Consider the following 22,166-nt stretch of genomic DNA (forward strand, 5'->3'; position numbering starts at 1 on the left):
GAGGACAGATTAGTGGTTGCCAGGGTTTAAAGCTGGTGGAGGTAGGTATGACCACAGGGGAAGGAGCACAAGGAGAAGGTCATGATGATGATAGTTATCTTTTTTTTTTTCCTGAACAAAAGGTCTCACATACTTACTACTGAACCAACCTACTGGTGCAGAAGTATAGTAACAGAAAAAATCATTTCCCCCATAAAATGTCTATTGTTCAGGTAGCAGTGATGTTCACAGAGTGACAGGATATGAGCACATGACCTTCATGCAGCATAAAGAAGAAAAGAAGATAGTTCCTTATCTTGACTGTACTGAAGGCTACACAAATCTACACAAGTGATAAAATGGCACAGAGGTATTTGCACACATTGTCCCTATGTCTATATCCTGGTGGTGAGAATGTATTATAGTAACACAGATGAAAAACTAGGGTAAACTAGTTCATGACACCTCTCTCTACTATTTTTGCAACTTCCTGTGAATCTACTATTCCAAAATGAAAAGTTAAAAAAAACACACACTTGGATATACAAGGAAATTCACAACAAGATAAAATGAAACACAGCCAATTTTATTCAAATTCCCCCAAATTTATACTCAATATGTTAATTGTTCCTAAGATGTACGTCACCCTTTATATAATGGTTTTATTATTTCATCTTTATTTTATAGTTTTTTCATCTTGTCTTTATACAGTTCTTCAGTAGAAGCCAGAGTCCTGAGTTGCCCAGTTAGGAGCCTAAAACATACAAAGAGAGATGGACAAGGTGAGAAGAAAGTACTTTCTGAAAAAGTTAACTTAGAAAAAAAGTGATACTAGCATTTCCTTTTAGTCCTCCAGCCCAAACCACTCTCGAAGATTTTAACAACCTCCATATTTCTAAATGTCACTTGTGCCACTTAGAACAAAAAAACACACATCAAAATACCATCTAAACCAGTTTTTGACCAATTATAAAGTGTAACAATGACAGTACCACCAATACTGTAACAAAAGTCACTACAAATTGATCCCCAAGCATACAGAAAAGAACATTATATAAAAGTTGTTTTAGGTTGAGTTATTCTGAGTTGGTTGGAAAAGGCATAAGCATAATTTCCCAATTCTTCCTCTCTTTTAAAATTGAAGAACTATTCAAAGGACACAAACCTTTTGCTAAAACTTCAATCACATGAGGTCTCTGAATGTCCATCTATTTCAGGAAGCAGCTGTGCTTCCTAAAAATAAAAACTTCCTATCCTCCAGTTACACATAATCATAATGGCTAAAAAGCATTAAAGCTCATTTGGGATTCCAAAATTACAAGGCCATTCAAGTTCCTTTAATATCTAATATGCACAATCTCTACCAAAAGGGGGGGGGGATATATTTTTTTGACACAGTTAAATATGAGTATCAGATAAAATCAAGTTTTTAAAGATCAACACTAATAGATAATAAGACCAACATTTTTATAGAAGTATTTCTTCAGATTTAAAAAGAACACAATTTTTTCAGTTTCCTTAGCTAACACATATATCTAAGAAAAATTCTTGTCAGTTTAGTAATGTATCTTTAAAAAAATGTTCGCACCCCCAGTTAGAAATACAAAATCAGATATAACCAATATATCAGAATGTTCTCAAATGAAGTCCAGTAATAATTATGTTACATTATTGCTAAATTCCAGACAAAACAGAAAATGTGTGGTTCTTACCTCTGACCTACTATTCTGATTAAGTTTCTTCTCAATATTCATGGCCAACATCTGGCTTCTAAACGAAAGGCTTTTGGTCTTTTCAATCACTTGCTGATAGGGTGAAACTGCATTGTTACCCATAACCACATGACCCTAAAATGAGACCAAGGGAAATTGATCCTGTAGTATTACAACTGGGTTTCCCAGGTAGGTCATGAGCATGACATCACAACACTACATGACTGCTGCACACATTGTCATGCACTGTACAGAGATGACAATATTCATCCAGCAACAACAACAAAAGGTGACTGCTGTAGCTTTAACGCAAAGCAAAAATTCTTAACAGAACAGAATAAAATGTCCTAGTGAAAAGTTCTCAAAAAAGTATTAAAGTAGTCAGCAATTTACAGATATAGCATAACTAATTTAATACTCACTAATTTGGAATCAATCTTGGCATCCAGCCTTGCATTTCTAATCAAATTTACAATCCACCTTTCAGCTTCTTCTGGAGTCATGTTCAGTTTGTCTGCCAACATGCTAATGAAAAAAGTAAAAACAATGTTAATGGAGTCTAAACACTTAGTTTCATACACACAATCTTTGAACCACACTCTGCACAGAGACTTTCAGATATTTATGGATATGGTATTTATGGATAAAAAATACCTTCTTTTAAATACTATGACTCAGTAACTGCACTGTTCATATTTGTGCTATTATCTTGTACTGTGCATGACCTATTCCATTTCACCAACCAGTAACAGAGGAGAGGGGACCACATTTCACATTTATAGAAACTCTGGCCTCTAGAATAGTACCTTACACTTAGGAGGTGCTCAATTAATAACAATCTAAGGGAGAAAAAGGTTTTATGATGCATAATGATTACACAAATTAAATCTACTACAAGGAACATCAGTGATAAGTATAATATAATGAAATAACCAAACCTTAGCGTTAGTGTGCATGTTTGTGTTGTAGACTCTGAGGGCACTCTGGGAATTGCATATTATATAACCTAAGTGGCCACTGGATTTCAGAGGAAAGAGAAAGACACACATATATACAGGATGAGAGAGAGGGGGAGAGGGAAAGGAGCAAGGGAGATGACTGGGTTGAAAAAGAGGCATTACAGGGCTTAATTAATCGGAACTAACAAAAGCACCCCTTGGTAGTAGGTAAATACATCACCCAGCTGATGGAAGAGTATGCATGTATAATATTTAAGAGTACACAGTATACATGTATGCATATATGGGTGTTTAAACATTAACTGTTCTCTTTTCACCTCTCTTCATTGAAGACATTATACACTTGCCAGGCCCTCTAATGTTATCACTCGTTTGATGAAGAGAATTAGAATACCAGTAATAGAATCTTTCCTTAGAATATTATGAACTAAAATTCCTGATCTGATAGCCTTCCTGGTTTCAAAATATAGTCAAGACACTGGCAATCACATAATTATGTAATTCCTTATGAGAATAGTATCTGTGCTATTCCTATTTTATATATTTACTGAAAAAGAGTTAATAGAATTTCATTCAAAATGTAAAAATTAAGTTAGGTCATCAATAAAATAGTTACAAACTAAATCTACAAAAACATAACCATTTAAAATTTATCCTTAAAACATGCCTGGAGTTAAAAACATCTTGATGATGAATATGAACCAACTCAACCATAAAACTCCCTGGATTTATGTGTCACAATTTTGTTCTCTGTGTTTTTGCAATCTATTTTGTTCTAAGCACACTTTCTCAGCTAAAATAAAGAACAATTAATCCATGACTATTATTTCAGTTTCATGGATTTCATTTTATTCTCTTTATCACTGTTCTCTACTAACCCTCCTTTTATTTAAGCTACTAAAAATAGGGAATTGTGTCAATTTACTTAAACAAGAAGGCATTTTTTTTTTGACTGGTAAAAATTCCCACAGCTGGTGTTTCCTGCTGGTGCCTGACTTAGTTTAGAAATGTGTAAATTTCATTGTCTCTGCACTGCTATAGTTAGCAAGTATCTGATACTCTTACCTAAAGCTCAACTCTAAAAGTAAATAACAGATTTTCCAAAATATACTCATTATTTTATCACATCCTATAGCAATTTATCTTTTGTGTGTCTCCTGCATCCCCCAAAACACAACTCTTTAAAGTGAGGCCAAAAGCATTTTACTCTGAAAAGCACAGAAGAAACTGTACTAAATATATTAAAACTCCATGTTTAAGATCACTTATATTTTGTTTTAAAGAGCAGAAAAATTATTCCCAGTAAGCTACAAATTATATGGAGTTGGTATTATAAACATGTTTTTTAATTATAATATAAAACCTACTTATGAGGGCTGTTTAAAATTTTAATGAAACATTCAGTCTTGAAGCCTAGGTTATCTGTTGGATTCCTCTTCTTGCTGCCATATACAACTGAAAAGACGTAGAATTCTCTTTAACCACTGCCTCTTATCTAACCATTCTACTCTTACATGGAAGACTCCTCTCTACCAGCCCTACTAAACCTCTCTGTTCATTAAACATGCCAGGTTTTTAATCACTTCAGGGCCTTTGCATATACTGTGTCTTCTGCTTAAAAGGCTCATCCACCTTCTTCTTCATTTAGCTAGCTGTTACATGAGTCTCAGCTAAATCAGTACCCTCATAAGCCTTCCAAGATACCTCTGCAAACTGTAACATATCTGTCTGATACTTTCATAGCCCCTCTATTTTCTTTGGAGCAGTCATAATAGCTGTAGTTTTTTCTGTTGAATATTTGCTTTCATAATACATTGTATATATAACCAAAGAGCATTCACCATGGCTTCTTTGTTCACTGCTATCTATCCAGCAATTAGCACAATGCCCAGCTTACAGGAGGCAATTAATAAATATTTACTGTATGATTTCTTAATTGGTCAACTCCCCTAGTCCAGGCTCCATTACTATTTCCCAGTTTTTTTAACTAATCTACCTCTCTAGTCTCTCCTTAATCTATTTTACATAATTGCCAACTAACCAGTTTATGCCCAAATTCCTTTCAAAACTTTAACAAAGCCCTTCTAACAAAACAATAAAATCCAAACTTCTAAATTTCTCATTCATAGTTCTCTACAATTTAGCTACAACCTCACTTTCCAAACTCTCATTATTCTCCCCCATGAGTACCACATGCCAGCCAAACCAAACCAATTATCTTCCTTCCTTGCCATTCATTCAACAAAATATGAACTGTTAGATGCTAATGACAAAATACAGTCTATTCCCCACTTTTATAAAGTTTAAGCTGGGGGGTGGGGAGTAGAGGACAATCACTTCATCCCCAAAATATATAAACTATTCTAAGTATAAAGATGAAAAAGAAGAAGAAGCTATGTGAGATGCAAAAGAGTTTACTAGTTGTAGTCTGGAGGCTTGGGGACATATTATTTAAGGAAATATTTAAGGTCAGATTTTAGCATAAAAGAGAGAAAAGTCTATTCTGCATAATAACTCCACGTAGAATTCTTCATCCTTTCTTTCTTTACATCCATATTCTGTCTCATTTTCCTACGTGGCTGGGGCAATACGGCAACATGCATCAAGACCCATAAATATTTGCAAGCTCTGACCCATAATCCTACTTGGGGGATTTACTGCTTCGCATTGTACTTGTTGATTCTTTATGTATTACATCAGGTCAAAGCAAAACCGGAAATAAGGTCCAAGAAGTATTAGTAAATTACTGATGGCATCTCAGGTTATCTAGGCTACCATTCATTCTGAGAGTGAATTAAAGAATGTGGCGACAGTCCAGTTTCTTTAAAATAACAGGAAAATATACAGAAAAGAAATTAAATGATAGAAATGATATTTCTCTTACAGTCTACTGATTTTATGCAAAAACAGTAAAGATTTAAAAATAAAAATATAAATCCTATTAAAGCTTAAAAAAAACAAAAAGTTGGCTTAAGCTATCCTATACAATGCTTGTCTTATTTAAAATAATTCAGTTGATCAATAAACTAAAAGACAAAATGTATCAAAATGCTGAATTTCTGAGAAAAATATCTAATCTGATCAAGATCTTAAGCACAAAAATAATTTCCTGATTATTCAGACTGTATAGAAAATCTCAACCTTGTCTACAGGCAGCTTAAAGCAGACATTTAACTATTTTGTGTAAATATCCCTTATACATATCTTTAAGTTGACGAGCACTCCTTTCTCAAGTGATGCAACAACATATTGAGTATGTTAAATAAGAAATATATATGGAACCACAAAAGACCCTAAACAACCAAAGCAATCTTGAGCAAGAAGAACAAAGGTGAAGGTATCACACATCCTGATTTTAAATTATATTACAAAGCTATACTAATCAAAACAGTATAGTATTGATAAAAATAGACAAATGGAACACAACAGAAAGCCCAGAAATAAACCCACGCATATATGTTGAATTAATTTACAACAAAGGAGCCAAGAATATACAATGGGGAATTGTATATTCTCTGATTATATATTCTTTAATAAATGGTGTTGGCGAAACTGGACAGCCACATGCAAATGACTGAAATTGGACCAATATCTTATACCATAAATTAACTCAAAATGGATTAAAGACTGATTAAAGACTTGAACATAAGACTTGAAACCATAAACACCTATAAGAACACACAGGTGGTAAGCTCCCTGACATCAATTTTGGCAATGATTTTTTGGATCTGACACCAAAAGTAAAGATGACAAAGGCAAAAATAAACAAGTGGGACTATATCAAACTAAAAAGTCTGCATAGCAAAAGAACCCATCCCACAAAATGAAAGGGCAAGCTATCACCAAATGGGAGAAGATACTGCAAATGATTAGAGCTAAGAGGTTAATACCCAAAATATATAAGGAACTCTTACAACTGAATAGCAAAAAAAACCTAAATAATTCAACTAAAAAATGGGCAAAGGATCGGAATAGACATTTTTCTAAAGAAGACATATGGACAGCTAACAGGTACATGAAAAGATGCTCAACATCACTAATCATTAGGGAAATGCAAATCAAAACTACAGTGAGATATCATCTCACAAATACTAGAATGGCTATTATCAAAAAGATAAGAAATAGGGACACCTGGGTGGCTCAGTGGGTTAAGCGTCTACAGTTGGCTCAGGTCATGATCCCAGGGTCCTGGGATGGAGTCCTGCATCGGGCTCCCTGCTCAGCAGAGAGCCTGCTTCTCCTTCTGTCTGCCACTCCTCCTGCTTGTGCTCTCTGACAAATAAATAAAATCTTAAAAAGAAATAAAATGTGATATGGGTAACATTTCAAATTAATGGGGGAAAAGATCATTTTTCAAGTGAATACATGAATGATAAGAAGCCAACATTGCCTTACTGCTGATAAGGAGAAATTTTCAGTGGTCTGGAAAAAAGATCAAAATAGGCACAACATTCCCTAAAGCCAAAACCTAATCCAAAGCAAGGTCCTAACTCTTGTCAATTCTATGAAGGCTCAGAGAGGTAAGAAAGCTACAGAAGAAAAGTCTGAAGCTAGTAGAGGTTAATGAAGTTTAAGGAAGGAAGTTATTTCTATAACATAAAAGTACCCAAGATGAAGCTGCTAATGTAGAAGCTGCAATGAGTTATTCAGAAGATCTAGCTAAGATAATTAATGAAGGTGATTACACCAAACAACAGATTTTCAAGGCAGAGCAAATAGCCTTATATTGGAAGAAGATGCCACCTAGACTTTCATAGCTAGAAAGAAGTCAATCCCTGGATTCAAAGCCTCAAAGGACAGACTTACTCTCTTATTAGGGGCTAATGCAGCTGGTGACTTTAAGTTGAAACCAATGTTCATTTACCATTCCAAAAATCCTAGGGCCCTTAATTTTTTTTTTTTTTAAGATTTTATTTATTTTTTGTCAGAGACATAGACAGCGAGAGAGGGAACACAAGCAGGGGGAGTGGAAGAGGGAGAAGGAGGCTTCCCGGCGGGCAGGGAGCCCGATGCGGGGCCTTGATCCCGGGAGGTCCTGGGATCATGACCTGAGCCAAAGACAGATGCTTAATGACTGAGCCACCCAGGCACCACCCTAGAGCCGTTAAGAATTATGCCAAATCTCCTCTGCTTGTGCTCTATAAATGGAACAACAAAGCCTGTATGATAGCACATCTGTTTACCAAATAGTTTACTGAATATTTTAAGTTGAGATCTGCTAAGGAAAAAAAAAGATTCCTTTCAAAATATTACTGCTCGTTGACAATACACCTGGTCACCCAAGAGCTCTGATGGAGATATACAATGAGATTAATGTTGGTTTTGTCCCTGCTAAAACATCATCCATTCTGCAGTCCATGGATCAAGGAGTAATTTCAAGTCTTATTACTTAAGAAATATATTTCCTAGGGCTATTGCTGCCATAGATAGTGATTCTTCTGATGGATCTGGGCAAAGTAAATTGAAAATCTTCGAGGAAGGATTCTCCACTAAGATGCCATTAAGAACACTTGTGATTCTAGGGGCGCCTGGATGGCTCAACTGGTTAAGCGACTGCCTTTGGCTTGGGTCATGATCCCGGAGTCCTGGGATCGTGTTCCGCGTCCGGCTCCCAGCTCAGTGGGGAGTCTGCTTCTCCCTCTGACCCTACTCCCTCTTGCGCTCTCTCTCTCAAATAAAATGAAACTTAAAAAAAAGAACATTTGTGATTTATGGGAAGAGGTCAAAAGAGCAATATTAACAGGAGTTTGGAAGAAGTTAATTCCAAGCCTTATAGATGACTTTAAAAGGTTCAAGACTTCAGTGGAGGAAGTAACTGCAGATGTGGTGGAAACAGGAAGAGACTAGAATGAGAAGTGGAGCCTGAAGATGGGACTGAATAGCTGCAATCTCGTGATAAAACTTTAACAAATGAGGAGTTACTTCTTATGGATAAGCAAAGAAAGTGGTTTCTTGAGATGGAATCTACTCTTGGTAAAGATTACTGGAAATGACAACAAAGGATTTAGAATATTCCATAAACTTAGTTGATAAAGTAGTAGCCGGTGTGAGAGAATGGACTCCCAATTTTTAAAGAAGTTCTACTGTGTAAAATAAAAAAAAATAAACAGCATCATATGCTACAGAGAAATCATTTGTGAAAGGAGGAGCCAATGGATGTGGAAAACTTCACTGCTGTCCTAAGAAACTGTCACAGCAACCCCAATCTTCAGCAGCCCCCACCCTATCAGTCAATAGCCATTAAAATCGAAGCAAGACCCTCCCACCAGCAAAAAGATTATGACTCACTGAAAGCTCAGATAATGGTTAGCATTTTTTAGTAATGAAGTATTTTTTAATTAAGGTATGTACACTGGGTTTTTTTAGACATAATGCTATATTGCACACTTAAAAGACTACAGTATAAACACAACTTTTATATGCACTAGGAAACCAAAAAATTTGTTTGACTAATTTTATTGTGATATTCACTTTATTGCAGTTGCCTGGAACCAAACCCGCAACATGTCTGAGGTGTGCCACATATTACTTTATAGTTAGCACAGAAATACAAAACGGCTTTTGAAACTATCTTATCTCCATCTGGAAATGCACCTTTCTATATTTCTCTTTAATATCAGGAAGTATAATTATGAACATAAATTGCTTTGTAGTAATAAGAACTTTAAGAAAAATATTAAGATCTAAAATGTTACTTAATAAAATAAGCAAAGTAGAATGACTTCATAACTTAAAGAAATGCAAGAGTAGTTGGCAAATACCTTCTTTTGTGAAAAGCCAAACTAACTAAAGGAAAATTATATAAATGTATGCTCCAACATGTTTATCACACACATTCAAAATATTACTTCCATACTTTGTTTTATCTACAACTGAAAACTGGTCCAAGAATTATTCTAGAACAGCTTTTAAATTTCAGACACACACCATATCTGATTAACTATTCAGTGATAACTAAATTAAATCCCACCATAGTAATCTTTTTTGACAGATGTCGCATACTTTATGGTACACAGATTGGTAACTTATCCTACAAATCTATAAGGCTGTATATAAACTGATAAAAACATTCTTAATATGCAGTTTTATAAAGATAGGACTATCGTAAGTGCTTACAGCCATTAGTCAAGAAACCTATCAACTGAGAATGTTCCAAATCACAAACGGAAAGAGTTGGTTTAATAAACAACAATTGGTTTTATAATACGTACTATTCTCTTCAGCATTTAAAATGTGTCCACTGTTGGACAGAAAGGACAGAGACAAATCCTTCCCCCCTTTACCCCCCCCAAAATAGAATATCAAGTAATTTTAAATTAGAGGCAAAGATAGATCAGCGCAAACTAGTGAATGGAATAATTTGTCATAATTAGTATACAGTGGAAAAGAGTCTACTTTGCAGCTTAAAAATATTCCATTTAGTGAGTTATCAGGGTTCACTGAAGCTTCAATCTAAATTACTTCTCTGATTTTCCAACACACAAATTATGTCCATGTCATTCTAATTACTCTATATTTTTCTTCAAAATACCTATCATAATTTGTAATTTTGTCTTTATTTAGTATGTTTCTTCCTCTGGACTTAAAGCTCTGAGGGTGTGCTTCCTACCTTCTAGCCAGCGCTTGGTCAGAAGAGCCACTCATTCACATTCGTAGTATTTCCTTCTTTGAACACCTGTACTAGTTATACTGCTATTACTAATTACATCATAATCATGATACATAGTGTATTTATCCTCTCTGGAAAGTTGAACATTACCTTCTAAAAAAGTTTCTGCATATTCTTTTTTTTTTTTTTAAAGATTTTATTTATTTTTCAACAGAGGGAGAGACAGCGAGAGAGGGAATAAGCAGGGGGAGTGGGAGAGGGAGAAGCAGGCTTCCCGCTGAGCAGGGAGCCCGATGTGGGACTCGATCCCAGGACCCTGGGATCATGACCTGAGCTGAAGGCAGACGCTTAATGACTGAGCCACCCAGGCGCCCTCTGCATATTCTTAAAATGACAAAATTATAGAAATGGTTAACAGATGAGAATGTATCAATGTCAACATGTTGGTTGTGCTATTTTACTACAGTTTGCAAGATGTTATTCCAAGATGTTATATTGAAAATGTGAACTGTGTAAATGGGAAACTGCTGAAGAACAAAGGGGATCTATTTATTATTTCTTACAACTGCGTGTGAATCTGTAACCACCTCAAAATAAAAGATGTAATTAAGAAAAGCGGCTTTATATCAGAATTAGAGGAACTCTAAAAAAAATATAGATGCCAAGATCTCCTCCCAGGGAATGTTTCAGATTTTTAGGGGTTGGGCTCAGTCAGAATGTATGTATGTATGTATGTATATATGTATGTATTTTTAAGATTTTATTTATTTGCAAAGGGCACCGTAGCACTCGGGGAGGGAGAGAAAATCTGAAGCAGACTGCACTCAGCACAGAGCCTGACACAGGGCTCAAACCCACGACCACAAGATCATGACCTGGGCTGAGACCAAGAGTCTGACGCTTAACTGACTGAGCCATTCAGGCACCCCTCAGTCATCCCTTATTTTTATTTCTTTTTAAAAGCTTCCCACTTGATGCTAATGTGCTGTGAGGACTACAAATCGTTAATTTAGAGCAATGTTTCTACCCAAGGCTGACTATACCTGGGAAGCTTTAATCTCAGATTCTCAAGCCTTGATTCCAGAGATTCTGATTCAGAAGATCTGCAGTGAGGCCAGAAAATCTATTGTTTTTAAGTTGCTGTTGTTTTAAGTTCTGTACAGCTAGCTTAAAAACCTGGTTTATAGAACAATGATTTTTTTCTATGTATTGTTTAAAGGTAAACATTAAACTTGATTGGTCATTATCACAGATTTCAAATCCTTGGAGTCTGAATGAAGATGTTTTCTGTATTTATAAAAACCCAACTTAAATACCTAACATTATTTTAAGCCATATTCCTAACCCATTAAAACAGCTTTAAAAAATGAAAAACTGGGGCACCTGGTTGGCATAGGTTGGTCATCCAACTCTTGGTTTCAGCTCAGGTCATGATATCGAGTCCCATGTTGGAGCACTCCGTGCTCAGCACACAGTCTGCTTAAGATTGTTTCTCTCTCTCCACCCACCCCCTCCACTTGGAAGCGTGCTCTCTCTCAAAACAAAACAAAACAACAAAAAAACAAAGAAAACAACAACAACAAAATCCTAAACCCTGGACTAAGTCCTACTGGATACAACCTCCCCCCTGCCAATGAACCTTACAGAGATCTCGTTGTTGCTCTAAGATGAGTATTTCTTTTTTCACCTGAAGCTATATATTCTGCTTTGCCCCATCTTCTTAATTCTTTATATACTAAAAATATTAAATCACTGATTTTTCTTTCCATTACTTTAACAGGCTGTAAATGTGTGCCTAAAAATTGGCAACCTGATGCAGGTTCTTAATCCTGGATGTGCTTTGGAATAACCACTCTGAAGGTATAGTATAGTAGCTCTGTTACACATCATAGCAGAGCATACTCAGAAAATCTGACCCGAAAAGTCTGAGGTGGCTTCAGGGAATCTGTATTTGTAAAACAAAACAAACAAAACTCTACAATGATTCTGAGACACAAAGTTAAACAATGACTTATGGTTTCCATCTTTACCCTCTGGCTTTTAGTGAAAAGACTAATGACAAATTAGTCTAAATCTGATATTTCTAAAAATATCAACTGTGCACAATGAAAATGAGAGAATTTATAGTGAGGTACAATACAATGAATGTCAGAAACCTATCAGTCCAGGCTCTGTCATTAAATAAGACCTAAGCAGCTTAATGTCTCTGAGTCTTTAAGTTTCCCAGCTATAAATAAGGAGCTACAAAACCACTAGAAAACAAAGGAGCTGTACTGGATCTTTTTTTTTTTTTTTTTGAAAACGGTGTTTCCAGAAGTTTTAGGGTTCCACAGAAGTGTTTCAGCTGTCAGGAGGAAAGCCGAAGAGAGATAAGCTAAACAGCATGAAGGGGCTCTGATTTGACTTACACAGACACACAAACATATATATATATATAATGCCACATCTGAAAATAAGTTATTAACATACACACACGATTTAAAAACCATGGTTCTAGAATTTGAAACCTGAGCCACATTTAAAGTGCTCAAAAGCCACAAATGACTATTGGCCACTACACTGAACGATGCAGATATGAAAACATCTCCACCACTGCAGAAAAAAGTCCTATTGTTGATGATTCAGTAACTGTTCACTGTTGGATCAGAAACTCTCAAAGATTTCTTCCAACTCTAAAAATCTTTCTTAATATTTGAAGAAAATGCATTAATGTACGTATTCAAAATCTCCTTAGTTAGAACACATTCCACAGGTAGCCAAAAACATTTAAACAATTAAAACAAAAGGGAAACACTATCACTGGAAAAGAGAAAAGATTTCTGGACTTTAGTTAGTCTGAAAATGCTTTAGACTTTGTCCAAAACTTTCAAAAAACTACAGGTATCAAAGAACTACAGCAATCAAAGAAAAACATAAAAACTATACTGATATCAGCTTTAAAAAATTCTTAGATAATGATAAAGTCACATAAAAGCTTCTGGAAGCATTATCCACTCTATTACCTCCTTTGAGCTATACTTCTTTCTTGAGTACACAGGACAAATAGTTTATTTTACTGTTAAACATGGTAAACTGAATCTCATAAACATAAAATAATGAATGAACAAGTCAGAAGTGGAACAAAACCTTCTTACTCATAGTACCTCTGAAGCAAACACCAAAGTGAAAAAGCATTATCACGGATGAAAATACAAATTCACTAATACAAAGAAAAGAAATTTATTCATTTAGCAAATATTTATTGAACACCTATACTGTACAGAGTCAGTATACTAAGTACTAAAGATATAAAAAGGAGAATTTGCTTTCAAAAGGGTCATAACAGGGTTAATTAATAAGGTCTAGACAAAACACCCAAGTGACCATATCATAATGAGAAATGGGGGAAAGTCCACAAGGAAAAACCAAAATATTAGCATCCGTTTTTCACAAAGCTGAATTATAAATCTTTAAAAAAAAAAAAAAAAAAAGGCAGTGCAAGAATTCAGTTATCTATTGTCCACTAGCATCCCACATATAATTCATCTCTTTATTTCACAACCAATGACACATTAGGAATCTGCATGTATTCTATAAGAGAATCAGATTTTTTTAATTATATGTTTGCTAGCTGTAATAAAGTACTAATAAAACTGGTCAAGGCTTGGGCGCCTGGGTGGCTCAGTTGGTTAAGCAACTGCCTTCGGCTCAGGTCATGATTCTGGAGTCCCGGGATCGAGTCCCACATAGGGCTCCCTGCTCAGCGGGGGCTCTGCTTCTCCCTCTGACCCTTCCCCTCTCATGCTCTCTGTCTCCCATTCTCTCAGATAAATAAATAAAATCTTAAAAAAAAACAAAAAAAAAAAACAAAAAACTGGTCAAGGCTTTAAATTCCCATAGCAAAAGCCCCATGATTACACTATACTTCTAACTCTGAAAAACCACTTCAATAACAACCCAGTAAAAGTAGGCAAACAAGTGCGGATGCCTCAGAAAAAACAAATGGCACTAAAGAAAAATTCTGGTCTACACACAATTCCAAAGAGGCAAACATTAAAGTAATTTTTTAAACATTTATGGAGCATATTTACTGTTTGACCTCATCTGTGGCCAAAAGGGCGCTAGTTATTTTTCAAATTCTAATATGTAAAATTAGTTTCTAATAAGTTATGTAAGTTTCACAATTTTTCTGCCAATAATTTTCTCACACAACAAAGAAAAATTTCAATTGAAATTCCCCATACTTTCCATGTTTCAACATTTTAGGATGTCACAGTTTACTATATGAGAATTCAAATATATAATTAAATAAAACAAACTCAATTAACTGAAATGATTACCAAATGTGGTCTTTCAACAGTATTTCTGATTCACTAATGGCTAACTTCTTCCTTATTTGAACTCCTGTTGAAACCATTCTAAAACTGGCTATTTCTCTTTTCTCCCTACATAGGGCATAAGAGTACTTTTTAAAAGGTTAACTGACAATCATAATACTGCCCTGAAGTTACCATTTTCAAAAATCATGCTATGCCACACACACAGAAATAAAGAAGGTATTTCTGAGTCTGTAGCATCCCCAAATAGAAACAAGTTAGGATTTTTATAAATCACTATCAGATTGTTTTTTTTCTTCTAAAGCAAAGGGAAATAAAATAAAAATCCAATTAACTGGAATCCTATTAAGTATAATTTTACAGTCAATAGAAATTTCCAGGAATTTAAAAGTAGAAAAATACAAATCAAATCAGTGTTCTTACTTAATGCTGATACACTGGTGGATGCGACAAAAAGTCTCAAATATGAAGAGACGAGCATTTTCAATGAAATCCTCAAGACAAGCCACCAAGAAGAAGTCATTCACAAGTACCTATTTATGTAAAATATAACAAAAAAATTAATAGCACTGACAAGCAAGTTTCAAAAATGCAACCCAAAATACTTCCTGTGTGCTTTACTTGTTGTTCCAGTTACAATTCTCTTACTTAATATCAACAAGTTCTACACACAGCACTTTCTAGAACACTATGTTCAAGCCTCTGACAATTTAAAGAAGTAAATGAATGCTACGAGAAAAAAACGCAAGCACTGCCATGTTTTCTTGTTCTAATGAGGACTTAAGCAACCTTGTGACAAAGTAGCTTTGTCCTATCCATTACCCTACATAAATGCTTTGTAGATAACGTAACTTTTCTAGCTTTTTAAAATAGTTATAACAGACTAAAAATATGCGTATTTCTGTGAAGTAGACTTGGAAATAAGCAAAGGAAAAAAAAATTCAAGGGGTGGCTCCTACTCCACAGATGGTATCATAATTAAAAGAGAATTATTTTAACTTCATTAGTGTATATTTAACAAATATACACCAAAACATAAATATAACTATATGAACACAAATTATCACATTGGAATCTATTTTATATTTTGTCCAATGTGTGAAAATCACCTCTGAAGTTATACTTACATGATAAAAATCTTAGTCCTTCAACAAACTCTTCATATTTTGTGTTAACATTTGGGTTCAAAAATGAAACTGACAACTAATAACATGGATATGGTAAATGTATTTAAAAGGTAAGTTTTTAGTTTAATTTCTTAAAACTCTGCAAACTAACATGAAAAAAACCCCCAGAAATCTAAACTCTTTCAGTTGCTCCAAGGTACTTTAGTTTCTACCAATCAACAAGACATTACTGTTAAAAAATTCATGCCCTTATAGCTTTACTGGTTTATAGCAAATGTGAAGTACAATCGTGTGAAAAATTCTGAAGATAGGTCCATTTATGAAACAAATTGAGAATCAGTTAGTATGTGTAATTCTATACAATCTTATACATACATATGAAGTACTTCACATATTTACTCATATAGGATAAGACACAGAATTATGGGCATATGTGTGAATTTATAATGTCGCCAATGTTTTAACAAACTACTAACAAAAGGGATACACATATGGCAATAACATTAAAAATGTCTTTACCCTAGCACATTTCTAAACAATCATTTTAAGATTGTTTCTGATACAATTACTTTAATAAAACACTACAAGTTAACTCTCACAATATCCAAACCTTAAAGAATGTTATTAATTTATAAGTAAAAATTCATACTTACTGATTCACATTCCCTCAGCTTTTTCTGAGCCCCATCAAAGTCAAAGTTAACATATAAGCATTCAACAAATTCTGTAATTGGGTCTTTATATGTGTAAGACTCCTGTAGAATTAAGTCAAAGGTCAAGTTGGATCAGATTCAACACTGTTTGGTAGACTGCCCCTAGAATATCCCAATCTTCCTGTTTTCTCCTCCCTTACCATTAATTTCTAGCAAATTACCTAGTGTCATCTTTTCGAAGCAACTGCTCATATCCTGATTCCAGGCCATACCTTAAGCTTATAATGCCTTCCAGACTGAGTTCTCTAAATTCTCATCCTAGAATCATTCCAAAGGCTTTCAAGTTCCTTTACTGACAAAAGTCTCCCATAGTCAATAAACAGTGATGAACATCCCCAAGTATAAGAGTATTCATACACTGAGGAATTTGTCTTTTTATATTTAATTTACTCTTAGGTCAAGTAAGTAAGTTATTTTTCTAACCCATAGTTATTGCTGAGAAGCTCACTAAAAAAAAACAATCAATCAGTAGGGCTGCAGCTTTTGTACAACTTGGGGACTATTAATATTGTATCCTACATAAAGATCACTTCTCTGGAATTATGCAGGTAAGCCATATCCCAACAAACAGTGCCAGGCTCCAAATCTTCTTCACTCTTTGCAATAAAGGCAACACTAATATACAATGTATATTAAGTATCCACCCAGCAGAGAGCAGTATTCATTCATACCACATCTAACATAAGTATATCTTGGAATTAGAGTAAATGCCCATCTGAGTATCCTGGGCTCCTCTTTCTCTATGTATACTGCATGTATCCTTTCTCCTATTTTTAAAGCATTTTTACCTTAAGAATTAAGAGTCTTACTCTAGAAACAGATGATAGATCTAGTTTAGACACATTTTAAAACACAATAAAGATTTTAGTTTTTACCTGTTGAATAACTTTAACAAGATCTTTTAGCACCTGTCGGCGTTTCCGAACATCTTTGTTTGTTATGACGGCTGTAGTCAAATAGCGCAGAATATGTGGACACATTGTCTGAATTGCATTAAGATACCTGAGGTAAAAATATAAATAATTTTAATATTAATAACTTACCCAGTTTCTATAAATCTGTAATTAACCACATGTGATTTAAAGAAACACTTGAACAGCCCATTACACTGTGCTGCTTCAGTAACGTAAGACTGCAAACACTTAAGAATTATTATTATAAGGACCATCTCCTCCAAAGAAATGAAAAAACAGGAGTCTGCAGAGAATGCCAGCTTATATTGCCCAGTTTGAAGTGAATTGGAAGATTCACTTCAGAGGTAAATAATCCTATTATTATTGTTGAGTAAAAGGATTTTGGAAGGCCCCTATACATGCTGTCAGTCTGTTCCAAAAGACTGCTAAGCTATGGTGTTCAGTCATTCACCTTTTGGAAAAAGTGTGTGAAAACCTTCTATGTGCAAATCAGTCATCATAATCAGAAAATGAGGCACTTAAAGATTCAGAGGATGAAAGACTTAAAACTACAGGGAGAAGGAAACTGTTACAGTATTATAAGGCTCTGATTAAATTGGTAGCACTGGGAATTAGAAAGGAAGGATTATATGTCAGACAAACGTCAACAGGGGCGTTGCTAATATTTAACAAATCCTGCTATTCTGATGATCAGCAGCTGGCCACCCTCTGTCATTTCGCGTTTATCCTGTATTCCTCCTGCTCAACTCCTTAAATAGCTCCCTAATTTTTATCCAAGAAGTACCTCTGAGTGTCAGGCACTATGACAATCTTGGAAATATATGTCAATAAAGTCCATTCCTCTTGGCTGAATATATAAACCCCAAAGTACCATCCAGCTTCATCTCCCACCAGACCATCATTGACTGCTTCCTGTTTTTCTCACTTAAAGCTCACTCCACATGGACTGCTCTCTCAAACACATCCTTCTGAAAGCCTAAACTCTACCCATCCTTCAAGATCCAGCTCAGATACCTTATCTTCCAAATTCTTCTAAACTATGATATTAATAAATCTTTGTATTTCATCACATTGTAGATTCTCCATAAAATGTTGTTTGAACTCCCTAGAGGACACTAGAATCTGATAGTAATCTAACAATTAATAATATTTAGTCCCCTCCTTAAATTCCCTCTAAACAAGGCAGGGAATAAAAAGAATCAACACTCAAGAATAAACCAATTTCTAGGGAAAAAATAACTAAATAAATCAGCTAAAAGTTGCATTATCTGAAATATTAAGCCTGATTTTCAGGCAGAAATTTTTAAACTGCAATCTTCATTCAGAGTACTTCTTTGTCTCAATACTCTCTTGCCAGAGATCTCATGTACAAGCACAAGAAAGGACGACTGTTTTTCAATACTGATTTTGAAGTAATTTTAGTAAGCATTTCTGGAACTCAAACTTATCCATATGATTTAAAAAACTAAGTTTATTGTATAAGATGTTAAACATATTTTATTTACCCTAGCTTTATATCACTGCATCACATGTATCTTCATTGTTTTTAATGGAGGATAACTTCTTGGGAAATCATATCCCACTCTTTTTGAGAATATATGGTAGGTGTTAGCAAAACTTTTGTAAAAGGCCAGATAATAAATATTTTAGGTTTTGCAGGCCAGGAGGCACAATTGAGAATATCATACAGGTACTTGTATGAAAAGAAAACAAATTTCCAAAATATTTTATTGATAAAACTCAAAATATTAATAGTGAAGTATGATTTTTTTTATAATTATTTACTAATGAGAACAACAGCATTTATCTATTGGGGATAATTTTGCTTAATTGCATTCTAAGTTAGAGATCCTAACATTAAAATTTATTGCAAATGTTTATCTGTTAATGCTGTTCTGTAATGAAAATTTACATACTCAGTCTTTGTAAATGTTTTTCATGAATCTAGTATTACCAAAAACTGATATCAATTGATAGAAATATGATTTTAATTTATCATATTTATCACCTGGAAGGCATTACAGAACTCTGTTAAATTCTTCTTTTGATACTGTCCTTTAGGGTATCATTACACTGCATAAAAATCACTTCCAATTCAATAGCACAGTTAAGTGAATTTAGGAATATGGAAATTCCCGGGTGCCTGGGTTGCTCAGTCGTTAAGTGTCTCCCTTTGGGTCAGGTCATGATTCCAGGATCCTGGGATCGAGCCCCGCATCGGGCTCCCTGTTCAGCGGGAAGCCTGCTTCTCCCTCTCCCACTCCCCCTGCCTGTGGTTCCCTCTTTCCCGGTCTCTCTCTCTGTCAAACAAATAAATACAATCTTAAAAAAAAAAAAAAAAAGAAATATGGAAATTTCCTTTGTATTTACAATGAGGTCTAAAACTCTGGAATTATAATTTGAGCTTGAAAAAATATATCTGCTACAAATCTGTGTGGGAATGAAGGTCTCCCTTCTTGTTTTACCATGTGAAAGAACAGAAAACATATAAAGCAGCTGGACATTATTTGTTATTCATGCTATGTTAGTTGTCATCAAAGTGACTACTGCAATATAGTTTTTCCATATGAACACTATTTTGTTTTGTTAATTTTAGGGTGATTTAAGAAACATTAACAAGGTACAGCAAAAGTTAATTTCCAGAGCCACCCAAGGCTTGATAATAATGTTTGAGGGCAATTTTTCTCATTCAGAAAAAATTCAATCTTGCCCCAGGCTCAAAAAAAGTCACACTGGAACTGCCATTGCTAAGCCACCCAACTGTTGTTAAGTAGAGAAAGCCAAGACATTCTATTTCTGACAAAAATTCATGGACTGGTAACAGTGAAGTCCACAGGAGCAAGAGAAGTTCACTGCTGACAAAAACGGTTCAAAAATATACCACACGGGGTACCTGGGTGGCTCAGGCAGTTAAGCGTCCAACTCTTGATTTTGGCTCAGGGCACGATCTCAGGGTGGTGAGATCAAGACATGCATTGGGCTCTATGCTGGGTGTGGGGTCTGCTTAAGATTCTCTTTCTTCCTTTCCCTCTGCTCCTCCCCCCTGCTCGCTCACTCTCTCTGAAAGAAAGAAAGAAAGGAAAGAAGGAAAGAAAGAGAGAATACACCACAGATTCAAGTATTTTCCACAAAGTATCTGGTGATGAATAATGTAACAAATAACCATAGGCTTTGAAAAACCTCTTTTTTTTTCCTCCATTACATATTTGCCACCAAGTTTTAACATATCTTAGCAGATTCCACTTCAGGTTGTATTAAATTAGTGTTTTATCAACTTTGAAAATATTTTCATCTGTAGCTGTTCCACAGAGACTACTTATTCATAAAGTCATATTCTTTAATCACTTCAAATCCAACAATGATTCCTCAAATCAACAACTAAGCCACATTGGTAACATCTGTTGACTCCTCAAGAGCCAAGGAAAATCACTAAAAATCATGTGCCTTGTTTTTTAACCAATTGATGTTGCTCCAGATAACTCCAACTGTTCTCACCAAAAAGCTAATATTTTTAAACAAGTTTATCTTTTCTGGACATTATTTCTTTGGCTGCTGCAACTGAACATGATTTAGAATCACCACTGGTAAATGGCTTTCCCTACCTGGCTAAACAAGAGCCACTCAGAAACTTACCTGCTTGAGCCTCATTTTCATTAATTTTTGTGAGGAAATTCTGCTATGATGAGATATTCTGTTTTAAATTTCTAATTTTTCCGATTGTTGCTTTGCTGTCAGTTGGAGTATTATAATGAGTGATTACAATCTTGCAACGTGAATTGAACCGCATTCTTTTAGCATACCTACGGTGTCAATTCAATGCTTTGCTTTCTAATTCAAACAAAATAATCCCCACTCCACTGTGCCTTAAAAGCACATTTGAAGTCTACTTGTCTTGTTTTGACATGACGAGTACATACTGGTAATAAAGTGCTGCAGTATGGCAATACACAGGACCCTTGAAACATTGGCCAGGTGTAACTGCAGCATGGCATCACTGGGATTCATAGGGCACTGAGGAGCAGTGTGAGTCAACGAGAATGCAACATTGTATGATCTCTGTCACAACTCAGCTCTGCCTTTACAGCTTAAAAGCAGCCAAAGACACTATATAGATCAATGAAACTGGCTGTGTTCCAATAAAAATTTATGGGCACTAAAACTGTAGTCTCATATTTCACACGTCACAAAATATTTTTCTTTTAATTTCTTCAACCATTTTTTTTTAAAAGATTTTATTTATTTGAGAGAGCAAGAGAGAGAGAAAGCACACAAGTGGGGTGAGGGGAGAGGGAGGAGAAGCAGGCTCTCCCCACTGAGCAGGGCCTGAGCCCAAGGCAGACACTCAACCAACTAAGTGACCCAGGCGCCCCTTTTTCAACCGTAAGAATGGTAAAAGCCATTCTTATTAGATCACAGGCCTTAAGAAAAAAGGCAGTGAGCCAGATTCAGCCCACAGTTCAGATCCCTAATATATAACATTACCATGGCTCCTGACTTCCCTACCTTCTAGAACAGAAGTGATCCTTCCTATGTATGTAGATCTACATAGATCAATACATAAGGAAGGGGATTGGGGATTAAAAGTGACTTGAAGTTATCTTAGTTCACAATCTTATAGGATCAGTGATGATATATTTTATTTTAGTTCAAATAGAAGCAAAACCACAGATGTGGTTTAACAGTCTACACGTCTGTCGTGCTCTTTTGTTCTCTTTCTTTCTTACAATCTCCTTTCCTGTCAACCGAAATTTAAGGGTCAATTTTCATCTTTACTGGACTCTTCTAACTTTTCCAGATCTTACTGGTTGCTGTTATACCTACTGTGTATTAATAATGC

The 22,166-nt window shown here is 35.1% G+C and overlaps 1 protein-coding gene across 1 annotated transcript in view; it reads right to left on the reverse strand.

Moving 5' to 3' along the window:
* Positions 1 to 544: 544 nt before the first annotated feature.
* Positions 545 to 22,166, reverse strand: part of EIF3E (eukaryotic translation initiation factor 3 subunit E) — a 49,906-nt gene continuing 28,284 nt past the window's right edge. The window contains exons 8-13 of the mRNA XM_021688752.2: positions 17,291 to 17,417; positions 16,356 to 16,457; positions 14,999 to 15,108; positions 2,114 to 2,216; positions 1,692 to 1,826; positions 545 to 733 (exon numbers count right to left, since the gene is read on the reverse strand). Of these exons, the coding sequence (XP_021544427.1) occupies positions 695 to 733; positions 1,692 to 1,826; positions 2,114 to 2,216; positions 14,999 to 15,108; positions 16,356 to 16,457; positions 17,291 to 17,417 (616 nt within the window). The 3' untranslated portion in view covers positions 545 to 694. The remainder of the gene's footprint in view (positions 734 to 1,691; positions 1,827 to 2,113; positions 2,217 to 14,998; positions 15,109 to 16,355; positions 16,458 to 17,290; positions 17,418 to 22,166) is intronic.

This window comes from Neomonachus schauinslandi, chromosome 4 (assembly GCF_002201575.2).
Source record: "Neomonachus schauinslandi chromosome 4, ASM220157v2, whole genome shotgun sequence".
NCBI classification, from domain to species: domain Eukaryota; kingdom Metazoa; phylum Chordata; class Mammalia; order Carnivora; family Phocidae; genus Neomonachus; species Neomonachus schauinslandi.